Source organism: Amblyomma americanum, chromosome 3, assembly GCF_052857255.1.
Source record: "Amblyomma americanum isolate KBUSLIRL-KWMA chromosome 3, ASM5285725v1, whole genome shotgun sequence".
NCBI classification, from domain to species: Eukaryota; Metazoa; Arthropoda; class Arachnida; order Ixodida; family Ixodidae; genus Amblyomma; species Amblyomma americanum.
Genome location: NC_135499.1, coordinates 72036690 through 72050361, shown reverse-complemented (window position 1 = coordinate 72050361; position 13672 = coordinate 72036690). Strand labels below are relative to the sequence as shown.

General features: G+C 47.4%; 2 protein-coding genes across 2 annotated transcripts in view; both read left to right on the top strand.

The window, feature by feature from the left end:
* The window catches only part of LOC144123056 (alkaline phosphatase, tissue-nonspecific isozyme-like), a 75709-nt gene that overhangs the window by 6403 nt on the left and 55634 nt on the right, over positions 1-13672 (top strand). Inside the window, exons 2-3 of the mRNA XM_077655969.1 lie at positions 721-783; positions 1553-1568. Coding sequence (XP_077512095.1) covers positions 781-783; positions 1553-1568 — 19 coding nt within the window. The 5' untranslated portion in view covers positions 721-780. The remainder of the gene's footprint in view (positions 1-720; positions 784-1552; positions 1569-13672) is intronic.
* LOC144123055 (uncharacterized) lies at positions 7108-11347 on the top strand. Its single transcript, XM_077655966.1, has 2 exons — positions 7108-7602; positions 10703-11347. Exons 1-2 carry the CDS (start codon positions 7142-7144, stop codon positions 10917-10919), a joined length of 678 nt encoding a protein of 225 aa, XP_077512092.1. The 5' UTR covers positions 7108-7141; the 3' UTR covers positions 10920-11347.

Sequence of the window (13672 nt, the reverse complement as noted above, 5' to 3'; positions counted from 1 at the left end):
GCTAAGATTAAGTTTTATAAGTCAAAATTTCCGGAGCCCTTTACTACGGTGTCCATAATAGCCGGAGTCGCTTTGGGACCTTAAACCCCAACACACAAAACAAAAATATTCAATGCTGCACAATCTATCACTCAGCAATTTCTCTAGCGTGCTGCTGTCTTCGCGTCGTGCCTCTTTACTATTTAGAGGATGTATAACATACTTATTTCTACTCAATTTTGTAAGAAAACGTTAATATGTAAGCAATTCAGCCGACTTTCGAGTTTCTGAACACGCTGTTTCTTAAAAAGAAAGTACTAATACACATGTGTTCCTGAACGACTCCGGCGCATACGTAACATACGGAGCCGGCCATCTAAAACAGTTTTGTGCGTTTATTTGCCATACCTGGTCTGGAACAGCTCCAAGATTGCTGTTGCAAAGGATTAAAAGTATAAGCTATTGGCAGTAGCGACCGCTTATATTGCTTCAGTGATCGAAGCGAACGTAAACCAATTTGCGTACGCATTTGTGCACGCCGTGACTGAAGGGCATAAGGGGCCATCATTCCTAAGCCGTGTTGAGGTCATGTTTGCAGTGTTTTCTGCCTCTCCTGGGGCCTTTGGCTCCAGCCGAAATTCTTCATACGACATTTAAGCCCAGAAATCACCTGACAAAGAAAACTTCTACCGGTGACAGGAACGCAGGATGAGCTTTTCACACGTTCTGATTTTGTTCCAGAGCCCGAGCGCTCCTTTCAACCGGAGCCTCAGCCAGAAATAGCGCCAGAAAAAGGACCAGATGGTGAGTTTGTGACTGCGTTCTATTAATGCGCGTATGCCAATGCACGCGATGGCACTACTGCAGACTTGCTTTGAGTTTTAGTGCGGTAGCACTGAGACTCTCGCTCATCGATTTGCCATTGTCTGTGGTTCAAGCGAGAAACTGCCTACTTGACCTAAAAGTAACCAAGGTGGGGCATTTATGTGGTCTTCTATGTGGTAGGCGGGCCACCTAGATAAATGTTCAGGAAAGTTTGTTGCAATCAGTAATGTGGTAAGTGTTCGTGGCGCTCTCCTACTAGCCAAGAGTATCGTGCGAGCTCCAATTTGTAGGGTTTCGATGGAAGACATCGCAACCTTTTGTTGCATAAATTGATACACACCCAATTGAAAAGAGGCTTAGTACTGTACGTGATAGGGTTTATTGAAACGTAAAGATATAACTTGGAGTCTACTTCCGGTAGCGTAGTACGTTATAAGCGTTCTGTTTCATGTCACCGCTTCTAGCCGCAATACTATTCAGTGCCCTTTAATACTCGAGTGCTTATTGACATAGCAGGTCTATAAACAAAGTGGATTCTCTAGAGGTGGGTAGGGCTCTTCTTCAAAATCACTTTCTAATTTTGTGAGGGTAGTGTTAATGGCCAACATTTTGCAGACACAAAGAGAAGAAGGTTACAAAAAAGCACGGTGTAATTTTTCGTGTCCTTATCTAAGACAGCAGGACAGGCTGATAAAATATGCCAGGTCTTTACATAGTACTTTTTCTCTTAAACTATCTTTTCGTACAGATGGCGAAGCACGCCGGTAAGTATTAATCCCGCCATCGAACCGCAGCAGAAGTACTTTTTGTTCTTGAGCTCGTGCGACAGGCTGATTGGGAAGAAACACGAAGAGATTTCAGTTTCACCGGAACACACCTCTTCTCCTATACGCAGTCAAGTTATTGTTTTTATTGCGCCATCACATGCGACATTATTTCCACTTAAATCTCGGTGTAGGGAAATGTTATATGCACTGTTTTCCATACAGGCCTCGCTTGGCTTCTTATTCCGTGAAATTTACAAATTCCGACGTTTAAAACTCCAAATAATAAGATTGTGTCTGTATGCGGGATTTAACGTTGCAAACTTGACGCTTTCGGATGTCCTTTTCCCTAACACTTCAGCTGAGCTGTTGGGAAATGAAAATGCCACCCATTCGGGCTAAGGTAGCCACGTTTATGGTTAGCCACTCCCGCTGGGGTGTCTCTCAGAATCGTCTGCTCCATGTCGACTTTGAAGGGTTGCGGGAGATTCTGCGCCAGCAACAATCGCTAAAGAATGCAGATCGTTTATTGTACACAATCGGCAAGCCTGACTGACGAAAGGATTGAAACCATTCGCAAATATTTGGGCCAAAATTAAGGTCCTGAACGCTCCATAAATATCGAATTGGAAAAATAAAGGGCGCGACGTTTTAAAGCGGTTGATGTTACATGCATGACATGTGTTAACTTAGGTGCGTTTCATGGGAACATGTCAAAGCAAAATCCATATAGCTCACGTGCTACAGAAGATGAAAACGTTGAGTTGAATTATCTATACTCTCAGAAAAAGCTTCCTACTTCCTTTGCTTTCTGCACCCAGTTTTTTGTCTTTATGCAGAGTAATCTTAGTTTGTGTTCTTTACTAAGTTCATTGCAGGGTAAGCGGTTTTGAGATTGTGCATGTTAAGGAACGCATGTGAATACTTCTTTTACTCATTTGTGCTTCTCTTAAGAAAATGACGCCCTGGCCTGCTTCTTGGTAGAAGTGCTTTTTGGTCACCTTTTACCACTTGACATTTTTTCCCTTTCGGGGAAGAAGTAATAGTGTAGTGTGTGGTGCGTCCGCCTCCTTGGAGAGTGGTCCGAATAGGGCAGGTTTCTAAAGAGAAGTGGTTGAGTGCTCCTCGGAGCGACGACTTTTTTGTAAGGGTGTGCGAATAGTACTTTTTCCGCACCGAATCGAAGCCGGATAACGTAGCTTCGCTTCCGAATTGAATAAGGATTGAATATTATTTCTAATATTCGCCAGTTGTGCGAAAATTCCTAAAAAAACAAGCAATCGGAAGAAACCCTGAAGTGCTCGTGGTGGCACTGCCGTACGGTGTTATATCTTTGAACCTTTGCAAGCTTTAGCTGCTTAAAGAAGCAACAAGTTGCAGGGGGCACTTTGTTGACCTACACTGCGGTGAGGCAAAATCCTTTAGAGCATTGTTACTGATTGTGTCAATTATGTGTGGTTAAAATGTTGGTTAATTACACAGTTGTTTGCGAATCTTAAATGCTGAAGACACAGGAGAGCGTTTGGGAGGCATCCGTCTGATTTGACGCCTTTCCGCAAACAATCTCCCGCGTCCTTACGCTAGACAAAAATATTGCGAGAATGTAAAAAGGAATGAAAAATAAAGTGTCCCTGCCAGTGCAAAATACGCGTTGGCAGGAAGCAGCGTAGTCGTTAGCAAGCTCGGCTGCGGAACGGAAGGATGGTGGTTCGAATCCCGCCATGCGTAAGAATTTTCATTCTTATCGAGTTGACGTCATTGATTGACAGTTATATTGCGAGAGATTTCGCGGACGGAGAAGGATGAGCCATTAAAGGCATCCGCCTTAAAATGAGTCATACGAACGGGTCGCAACACGAAGTCACTTCAGGTTGCAGGCATTGGAAAATCACCGTTAGCTTGGTTTGTCAACGACCGTTTTCTCAAGCATTTCAACCCGGAAAGCTAGGCCGCTCAACTGGCCCAGGAAGCCTTTTACTCATTAGAAAACCGGTGGGTACCCGGTGGCACTAGATCCATACCAAAGGAACTGAGACTGGCGGCCATGGCCTCCGAGATCGAGCATCAGAGCAGGGCTTTGCTAAACTTGCCTGAGTCCTGTCGCGCCGTCCAATGTTACAGGCCATGCACCAGCATTATGAACGCCGCCAGACAAATGGAACGCGTCGTGGCGCTGAACCCTTCATCCGCTTCACAATTTTCGCGGAAGGATCGTGCGCGGCGTGGGTGTGGTCCGTTTTTGGAACAGTCGTCGAAAGAAATACGGCGGGCCTTATTTCAACCTCAGACCAATTGGCCGAAAGCCATTCGTAAAGCTGAGAACATATTCGGTTCGTTTCAAATGATTACAAAAAGACTCTACTTCATTCGTTTGAATACTGGACTAGGAGTATATTGATTGTTTTTTGTGTGCTTTTTTCCGTTTTTGAGATAAATGGCGCAGTAACCGTCTCACATCTCGGTGGACACCCGAACCGCGCCGTAAGGGAAGGAATAAAGAGAGAGTGAAAGAAGAAATGAAGAAAAAGGGGTCGTAGTGGAGGTCCGCGGAGTAATTTCGACCACCTGGAGATCTTAAGACTGCACTGACATCGCGCAGCACACGCGCGCTTTTTGCGCTTCGCCCCCATCGAAACGCTATTCAAAAATTTCGAATAATCGCACACCCGTACTTTTTCGTATGGTGCCACCGACGCCTCTCGAACATCCTAGTGGTACCACGGTGGAAGTCGGGCAAAAAAGAAAGATAATCTAAAGAGGGGGAATGCTGGGCACTTTCATCAATTTTTAATCTAGAGAATGCTATATATCGTCTTATTTCGCCTTCTGCTGTCCGGCCTCCTTATGTCTGTTCTCCACGAGTACACTCGCCTGCACGCGCGTGCAGGAACAGATTGAATGATGAAGTGCAGCGTGGGATTATAACAAACAGCGCCCATCCATTTCTGAGCGTTCCCTCTAAATTGACAACATCTTTGTTTGGATGCAGACGACGATTTTAATATCTCTCCAGAGCGCCCGTTATGTTTTTATGTAGACATGAAAGATGTGATGAATATGATAACCTCGATCAGAAAGGGGGGGGGGGTAGACGCAAGGCTTTTGTAGGAGCTGATCTCGTCTTGGGTACGATAGCAGTCCCTGCTCACGTGGTTAACAGAGACGTCTTCGGCTATTTCAGGCGCACGTTTCTTAGGCACGGTCATGTATTGTGTAGAATGCGTGCCTACTAGTGTAAGTCGGTTGTAGGCGGGATATCGCTATCATTCTGGTGAGCACAGGTGAAGGCGAAGAGCAACAAGTAGAATGAGGCGTTACCCTCGAAGCAAACATGGGCGCCTGACATATGAATACTCTGCCTTTGTCAATAGGTCCAGCAGGTCTTCTTCTGTGCCTTCTGGTCATGGTCTTGTAGCATTTGTGGAACACCAAACATTTGGAAGAGTGAGAGCGTGGCCTCCTTTCACTTTGAAGAGATTTATAACGCTCATGTTGTATAACGAACTCCACATAATAACCTAGAAGCAAACCCCCTGAGCTGTAAACTTTTCATAAAGTGTGTACTTTTGGATACATGGTTTTGCACGGTAGCGAGATACAGAGAGAGAGGGGAGACAAGAATTCACTTTAGTAAATACATAATTAGTGTCGAAAATGCGAAAATTTTGGAGCACCAAAATAACTGATGCTTTAGTTCAGCCGACGCCAGAAGCGAATTTATGGAGAGTGGAGGTGGATTAAAAAGGAATGGAGTGGACAGGCCATTGGCACTGTAAGAAGCAGAGATGCTGTGTCACTATTCTTCTACTTCAAGGTCAGGAAAAACGACCGAGCTTTAGAGAAGGAAGTCTGGACTCTACAGTTGGAGGCTAGAGGGATTTAATCGAGACGAGACAATATGCTTGAAATTATATAAACACGAATCACGTTGCTCAAAGGCCAATTTCCGCCTAATATTAAAGTGTATTACCAGTGTCGCACCGAGGGGTAACATTGAACTTTCACAATGCGCCACGCGGACAGGTGAGCTGCAGCCAGAACTAAGGGCAAGCTCGTAGAGTAACGAGACTAATGACACCTTGGAGAAAAGCTCGAATTCGATAAAGAAAGCCTGCACTAGGCACAGCAGTTCATGCCCTGTTCAAAAATTTGCGGCCTTGCTTTCAGACTTCTACAAATCGTTTCGTGGATGGCCAGCGAGTGGCCCTAGTAGGCTGTTCGTCCACAGTTGTATGAGCCAGTCTAAAATTTGCGTTAAATGTCTCATGTCAATTTATTGACCAGGAAGTCTTTTACAGACATATTTTCTCCTCTTTAAGAAAGCCTTGCTGGTCTACATTCGCACAGAGGCTTTCACTAAGGCATCCTGATAGCTTAGCTACACGTTCAACGTGTAAATACTAATTTTGTAACGCCACGCATGATAGCGATGCTGCTTTATTTGGAGCTTTTGTCTCAAAGAAAATTTTTTCTAGTTTATAAGCTCCAATGTGAATAGCAGGGGTTGTTTACTACCAAACATGTTTACACAGGCGACTATTGAGCACATTTAAAGAGCGAACAGTTTTGTGCGTGATTCTTTCATTCATGACCGCATTTATTATGGTATCATTGCATGGTGACGTGATACTTCGCTATTGAATAGGTTACTTTTACTGCGGTCTGAACCAAATTCAATTTTATTTTAATTCTCTGCGTTCAATCTCATTGTCGTATTATCTCGCTTAACAGGGAGCATATGGCGAGAATCGACTCAAATAGAAAAGAAAGGATTGTCACAATAGCTTTAGAATAATCACACACCTTTTATACAGTGCTTACGAAAGCACTGAATGCAGAAGGTCCTGATGCTCCGAAAGGCAGTGCGTGCGAAAAATGTCCCTTCTGCACTTTCGCGTTGCATTTGTACGGGGGATTACAAGTCTGCTTAATAATGAAATTCATGCACCCAAAAGAATATAGAAAGGGCCAGCTCTACGAGGAAAACTGAAACGAAACTGAGTAGCCGACATTTAACTTACTCGTTTACTTAGGAAGAAATATTAAAACTGCACGTGTTTTCATATCTCTAAGGCTGATCGCGCAAAACTGCGTGAAACGGCCCGTCGTCAATCCCGAAATTTAAAAACAAACCCTATTCTACATACCACAGAAACAGTCCTCCTTAGTTTTTCTGGCCGCATTATGTTCTACTGTCGAAGAAAATCAGAAACTTTGGGTGTGTATATTTGGAGCGCTGTAGTTAACAAAAATGAGAATGGCTCAAAGTCTATAAATTCGCGCACGGCGCACAATTCTACGCTGACGAAATTGCAGCCGTATTCTTAAAGACAAACATTTTGCCCACTTTCCTTTTTATAATTCAAAGTGTTTTTCTCACTGAAAAATTAGCCTCAGTGTCCTTTACGAAAGCGTTTCACTGCGTTAGAGAGGAAAGAAGCTAGAACCCAAATATCCCTTACAAAGCGCTCCGCAGAAATCCAAGATGTCCGTCTCCTTTGATTAGTTTTAAAAGTGGCCCTGTGGTAGATTGTGCAGTCACGCACTGTGACGTAGGTGTGCCACAAGAGAGCATGCGCCAGTTCTGTGCCTGTGTTGCTATCACCGGTTGTGCTGATAACGGGCCACCGCCGCAGCTATTTAAGCAGTCGTGTTCTTGGAATAAAGCGCTTTTGATTCTGTGCATTGTGACTCACGCGTCAGTCTGTTACAGTGGCGACGAGGCACGGTCGAACCCGTGCAAGGGCCTGTTGGTCGGCGACATGGCTTTCGGCAGTCGCATTGGAGAGTTCGACCTCAGTGAAAATTCATCGTGGGTAGATTATGTCGAGCGCATTGAGTTATCGTGCGCAGCTAACAAGCTCACAACGGATGACGACAAACGAGCTGTGTTGCTCAGTTGCTGTGGGCCAGAGACGTACTCCCTCATAGCAACCCTCGTCAAGCCTTCGCGGCCACCCAACGTGGGCTATCAAGTCATCGTCGACGCAGTGAAGAAGCATATCAACCCGAAGCCATCTGAACTATACTCGAGGTACGTCTTTTCGAAGCGCGACCAACAAGACGGAGAGGGCGTGGCTGACTATGTCACTGCTTTGCGCAAGTTATCCGAGAACTGCGGATTTGGCGGTACAAAAATTCCGTTAGAGGAAATGTTGCGTGACCGTCTGGTTTTTGGAATTTCGGACAGTGTGGTTCAACAGCGTTTGTTGGCGGAAAAGGATCTGACGTTTGAGACGGCATACGAGTTAGCAGTAACGGCGGAAACGACTGCCAAGCAGCAAAAAGCAATGAGGAGCAATGCACAAGAACCCGAGTTCCAGCAGGAGTTGACGGCGGAAGTAGGAAGGGTGGCGAGCATGAAGAAACCAGAAAGACAGCGGCGTTGTTTTCGCTGTTTGGCAGCCCATGCAGGATGGCGGTGCGGATACAAAGATTCTGTGTGCTTCAGCTGCGGTGGAAAGGGACACTTATCAAAAGCATGCCGAAAAAAGCAAGCAGAAGTGGAAATGCAGCTGGATGATATGGAACATGCTGTGAAGAGCGAGTACGACGAGTCGTTCAGTATCAGCCAAGTAAAAAGTGGGACGCCAAAGTACGTCATCGCTGTAGAGATTGGGAAGGAAAGCGTGCCTATGGAAGTAGATTCTGGAGCTGCCAGGTCTATTATTAGTGTGAACAAATTTCAAAAGCTGCAAGTGGCGAAACAGATCAAGCTGGAAGATTGCAACACGCAACTCGTTACCTGGACGAGGGAAGGTCTCGACGTGCTGGGAAAAGCGTCCGTGCCCGTGAAGTTCAAAGGCAGAGAATTTAAGTTGCCACTACTTGTAGTGAAAAAAGAGGGAAACACTCTTCTAGGCCGGGATTGGTTCCAGCCACTGGAAATCAGCATAGCTGGCCTTTACAGCGTCCACGCCAGAGCAGACGGCATTTTGGAGAGGTTTCCAGAGGTGTTCAGTGACACGTTTCCAGGGGCTGCCCTACCCCGCATCCACATCGAACTCAAGGAGGGCGCCCAAGCCAGGTTCCTGAAATGTCGTAGCATTCCGTTTGCGATGAGGGAGGAAGTCGTGGCAGAGCTTAACCGCTTGGTGGAGCTGGGAATTCTACAACCCACTCAGTATTCCGACTGGGCAACGCCAATCGTCGTGGTGCGGAAAAAAAACGGCTCCCTCAGAATATGCGGGGATTATCGAAGCACTGTGAACCAGGCCGTCAAAAGCAATGTGTACCCACTTCCGACAAGCAAAGAACTTTTTGCGAGGTTAGGAAGGGGGCGTGTTTTTTCCAAGCTGGATCTGACGCAGGCCTATCAGCAACTGTTGGTAGATGAAGAAACGGCAGAGTTGCTCACGATTAACACCGTGCAGGGGCTATACAAGGTTTGTCGTCTGCCGTTCGGCGTGTCCGTTGCTCCTGGTGTTTTTCAAAGAACCATGGACACCGTGTTGGCTGGAATGCCGCACGTAGCGACATACCTAGACGACATCCTGATTGCCAGCGAGTCGATTGAGGAGCATGAAAGGATGTTGGCTGAAGTCCTCAGCCGCTTGGCCAAATCGGGTCTCAGAGTTCAAGCGGAAAAGTGCGAATTTTTCAAGGAGAGTCTTGAGTTTCTAGGGCATCGGATTGACGCGAAGGGCATCTACCCCTCCAAGGTCAAGGTCGAGGCCATCCACCAAGCTCCTGCACCCAAGAACAAAAAGGAACTGCAAGCCTTTTTGGGTATGATAAATTTCTATAATAGGTTCTTGAAGGGAAGAACCGAAGTAGCGGAAAAGCTGTATCGTTTGTTGGATAGCCACGTAGCATGGAACTGGGGTGCAGAGCATATGGAAGAGTTTGAGAACCTGAAGAAGTTGCTAACGTCTAACTCATTGCTGTTGCATTTTAAGACGGATGTCCCGTTAGTGTTGTCATGCGACGCATCATCTGTGGGTGTAGGAGCCGTTTTGGCTCATCGCGACAGCAAAGGAAATGAGCAGCCTGTGGCGTATGCGTCCAGAACGCTATCTAGGGCGGAGCGCAATTATGCTCAGATTGACCGTGAGGCCCTTGCCGTGGTTTTTGGGGTTCGACATTTTCACCAATACCTTTGTGGGCGAGATTTCCTCATTATCACGGATCACAAACCCTTGCTAGGAATTTTCCAGAGGCAGAAGCAAATTCCGGCGGTTATTTCTCCCCGCATGTTACGGTGGACGCTAATGCTGTCGGCATACGATTACGTCATCGAGTACAGGAAAACCAAGGACCATGGAAACGCCGACTGCCTAAGCAGGTTACCGGGCCCCTTAACCCGCCAAGAGACCGAGGCGCCAGGCGACATACTCCTTCTGGAAGCTGTGGAGTACCCTCCAGTGAGCGCAATGGAAGTGGCAGCTTTCACCAGGGGTGATCCCCTGCTGTACCAGGTGAAGCAATGGATCCTGGAGGGCTGGCCGCGAGAACGGGTAGCCCTGAAGTATTCTGCATATTGGGTAAGACAAAACGAGTTGTCCGTACATCGTGACTGTGTACTCTGGGGGAGCCGCGTAGTTATTCCAGAGGCACTGCAGAAGCAAGTTCTAAGCCTTATGCATGCTAACCATCCAGGAGTGACGGCCATGAAGGCAATCGCTAGGTCGTACGTGTGGTGGCCGAAGATGGACGAAAAGATCGTCGAGTTTGTGAGGCACTGCACGCCATGCCAGGAAAACAGGCAGAGTGAACCAAGGACACCAACGCATTTCTGGACTAAGCCTGAACGACCGTGGAGTAGAATACACGTGGATTTCGCAGGACCCGTCCAGGGCGTGTTTTTTTTGGTGGTCGTAGACGCCCTGTCAAACTGGGCCGAAATTGAAGTGATGCCGTTTCTCCAGTCATCTGCAGTAATTGAAAAGTTTCGCAAAATGTTTGCAACACATGGTTTGCCCGACTTGGTTGTGTCGGATAATGGCACCGCTTTTGCAAGCAGAGAAACTCAGGCTTTCCTGAAACTGAATGGTATACGCTATATGTATGCGGCGCCGTACCACCCGGCGAGCAACGGAAGGGCGGAGCGGATGGTCCGAGAACTGAAGTGTGCGTTACGGAAACAGAGACAGGGCACCGTATTATGCAAGGTTGCACGATTTCTATTCAAACAGCACTCTACGCCGCACGCCGAGACCGGGAAATCTCCAGCCGAAGTCATGCTGGGCCGGAAGTTCAGGACCGCCCTATCCAGCCTTCGCCCGGATGAGAGTGACGCAAGCTGCCTTCGGCAGCCGCCACCACGAGGTTTCCAGTCTGGGGACGCCGTGTACGCGCGGAACTTCCGGCCAGGGCCCAAGTGGTTGTTTGCACGCGTGTCGCGACCGATAGGCCACGTCATGTACGAGCTGAGTACGGCAGACGGAGCTGTGCACCGACGCCACCGCAACCACGTTCGCAGAGCATGGTGCTCTGATCCCCGGACAACAGACCAGCAAACCTGTCCCTCGTTCGCTCTGCCGTCTATGTCAAGCCGCGCACTGGGACCTCCGGAGCCCGAGCCGTCTCAGCCGCTCCGGCGTTCCACTCGCCAACGTAACCCAGTGCGACGTTACGGCATCGATGACTAAGGGGGAAGGGATGTGGTAGATTGTGCAGTCACGCACTGTGACGTAGGTGTGCCACAAGAGAGCATGCGCCAGTTCTGTGCCTGTGTTGCTATCACCGGTTGTGCTGATAACGGGCCACCGCCGCAGCTATTTAAGCAGTCGTGTTCTTGGAATAAAGCGCTTTTGATTCTGTGCATTGTGACTCACGCGTCAGTCTGTTACAGTTTTATAAGCACTAATTACCTTTGCCATTGTGTCCAGCAGGCAATTTAGACATTGCCGGCATCAGTGACTTTGAGAAAAATAACGCTAGGCCCTGCGAGAAAAATAACCAAGTCGCGCGCACAAGCCTGAACGCCATGCCCCAAAGGGTTAGCGACGCCAGATTGGCTGCATCGACAAGCCCCGTATAAGACGAGAAAGTTAGCAATCTCAGAAGATCATAGTTTAAAGAAAAATTTCCTAACGTTTGGCAAGTAAACGGAAACTGAAAAAAAAAAGGACTGAAAGGGACACGACACCTGTGGCCATGCCAATGACCAGCGATAACTGCTCGCATTTTTGGGCTTTTGCGTCTCCTCTACCTCGTGTTGTGGTTCGCTTTAAGATTGCGCAGTTCGTTCTAGCAGTCCCACCACCACCATGAGCTTGACCCGTCCTCGTCCTTTCCTCAGTTACGCGCCGCGTCACGAGCACGAGCTTCCATGCCCTGTTGCTCCACTTTATTGATGACACTGCTGTCAGCACGACTCACCTACCTCGGCGACATTCCGAGACTAGCGCAGCGATTTTGTTCATGCTCTTCAGAGCCCACTGCCTCTGGTGGTGCCTATTGTATGTTCTCCTCCGCAGCTTCAGCGGCGGAGTTCTCTGTCTGTACCGCTGCGTCGCTCCCTGCTCCGGCGCATATCCTCGCCGCATAGCACTCCTTGCCCCCTCTACCTCCTTTCATGAGTTTCTTTTGTTGTTAGTTTTATTCGACCACCTACCGCCTATTCCTCCTGCGCTCCCTTATTTCTTTTACTGCAATCACAAAAAGCCTCATCACGCAATCGAATCCTCATCACGAAAGAAACATGGCATGCTTATAAAATTGGCTTATTCATATAAGAGGTTCTGGCCAAGCCAAGGCACATGCAAGGTTTGCTGTCCATTTCACCCGGCTGCGCAATATCGATCGACATAGGCCATGTTGTATGCAATGTCGGGATATCATTGTTCTTCGATGGGCAGTATCCTCTTCAGTGTTCCTCGATGGACGACTAGTATAGGCCAAGATGTATTTAGTATTGTGTAGTCATTACGACTTGCGGGACAATATTATCCAATATATGCCAAGTTGAATGCAACTTTACTGTCTACCGCTACCGGCAAGACAATGTTGACCAACATATTCCAACGTTTACATACCACAAGTTTCAGGACAACGTATGCCATGCAACATTAGCCACCCATAGCGACTGGCGGGACTATATCGACGAGTGAAGCCCGTGATCTACGCAATGATGGGACGCCATTGGAACAGGTGGAACAATGTTGAACTACGTATCCCAGCATTAATACATCACGAACAAGCCATGTAGAATTTCGGGACTATATTCACCACTGTAAGCCAGTATATATATTCCCTGTCGATTATCCATCAGAATTGGCAGGACAATACTGACCAACATACGCCGGGATGGACGCAATTCTGGCCACCCATTCGCAACTGGCAGGATGAGGATGAACGTATGCCACAATATATGCATTTATGACCAGCGATCAATACTGGTGGGACAATATTAGCCAACGAATACCAATATGTGTGCTATATTAGCTATCCATCGGAATCGGTGAGACAATGCTGAGCAGCGTAGCTCTGAATGTATACATTGTTGGGAAGCCATCCCAACTGCCACGACAATGTGGACCAACTTATACCATGATATGTCTGACGCTCGCAGGCCATTAAAACTGGCATTGCAATATTGCCCAACGTATGCCGTGATGTATGGAAAGTTTTTAGCCATCGCAACTGCTCGGATAATATTCGCCGGCGTGAGCCATCTGTACGCAGTCTTGGCGGGTTATTGTTTAATGTTGACTACCGCTGACCGCTGTTCGCCGATATATGGTACATGTTGGGGAATCAAGGACATGACATGGCCATTGCTGGATTTGTTCTCGAATGGCATCACTATTGATAGTAACGCACTGACATGAACGGGCCACATATGACTAGGGATTGCCAACGCATTTCAAAAAACTTTGCTGCCTGGGCGAAGGTTACGCAGAGAAGGGGAGCTTGCGGCGGCTGGAATAAACTATGCTGCATTGTCGGAAACGTACAGCTGTTGACCAAGAGCTAAACGGGCATCTCATTCATAGCAGTGGTATACTTCTCGGCTGCTAATGCCACACGCATCTTGTTCATAACCGTGGGATACTTTTCGGGTGCCTAGTCCGCATGCATAAACGTTGAATCCCTCTGCACTCTATCTATTGGACGGCATGGTATCCACGTGGTACCGATATTTTACCAACGTATCAACA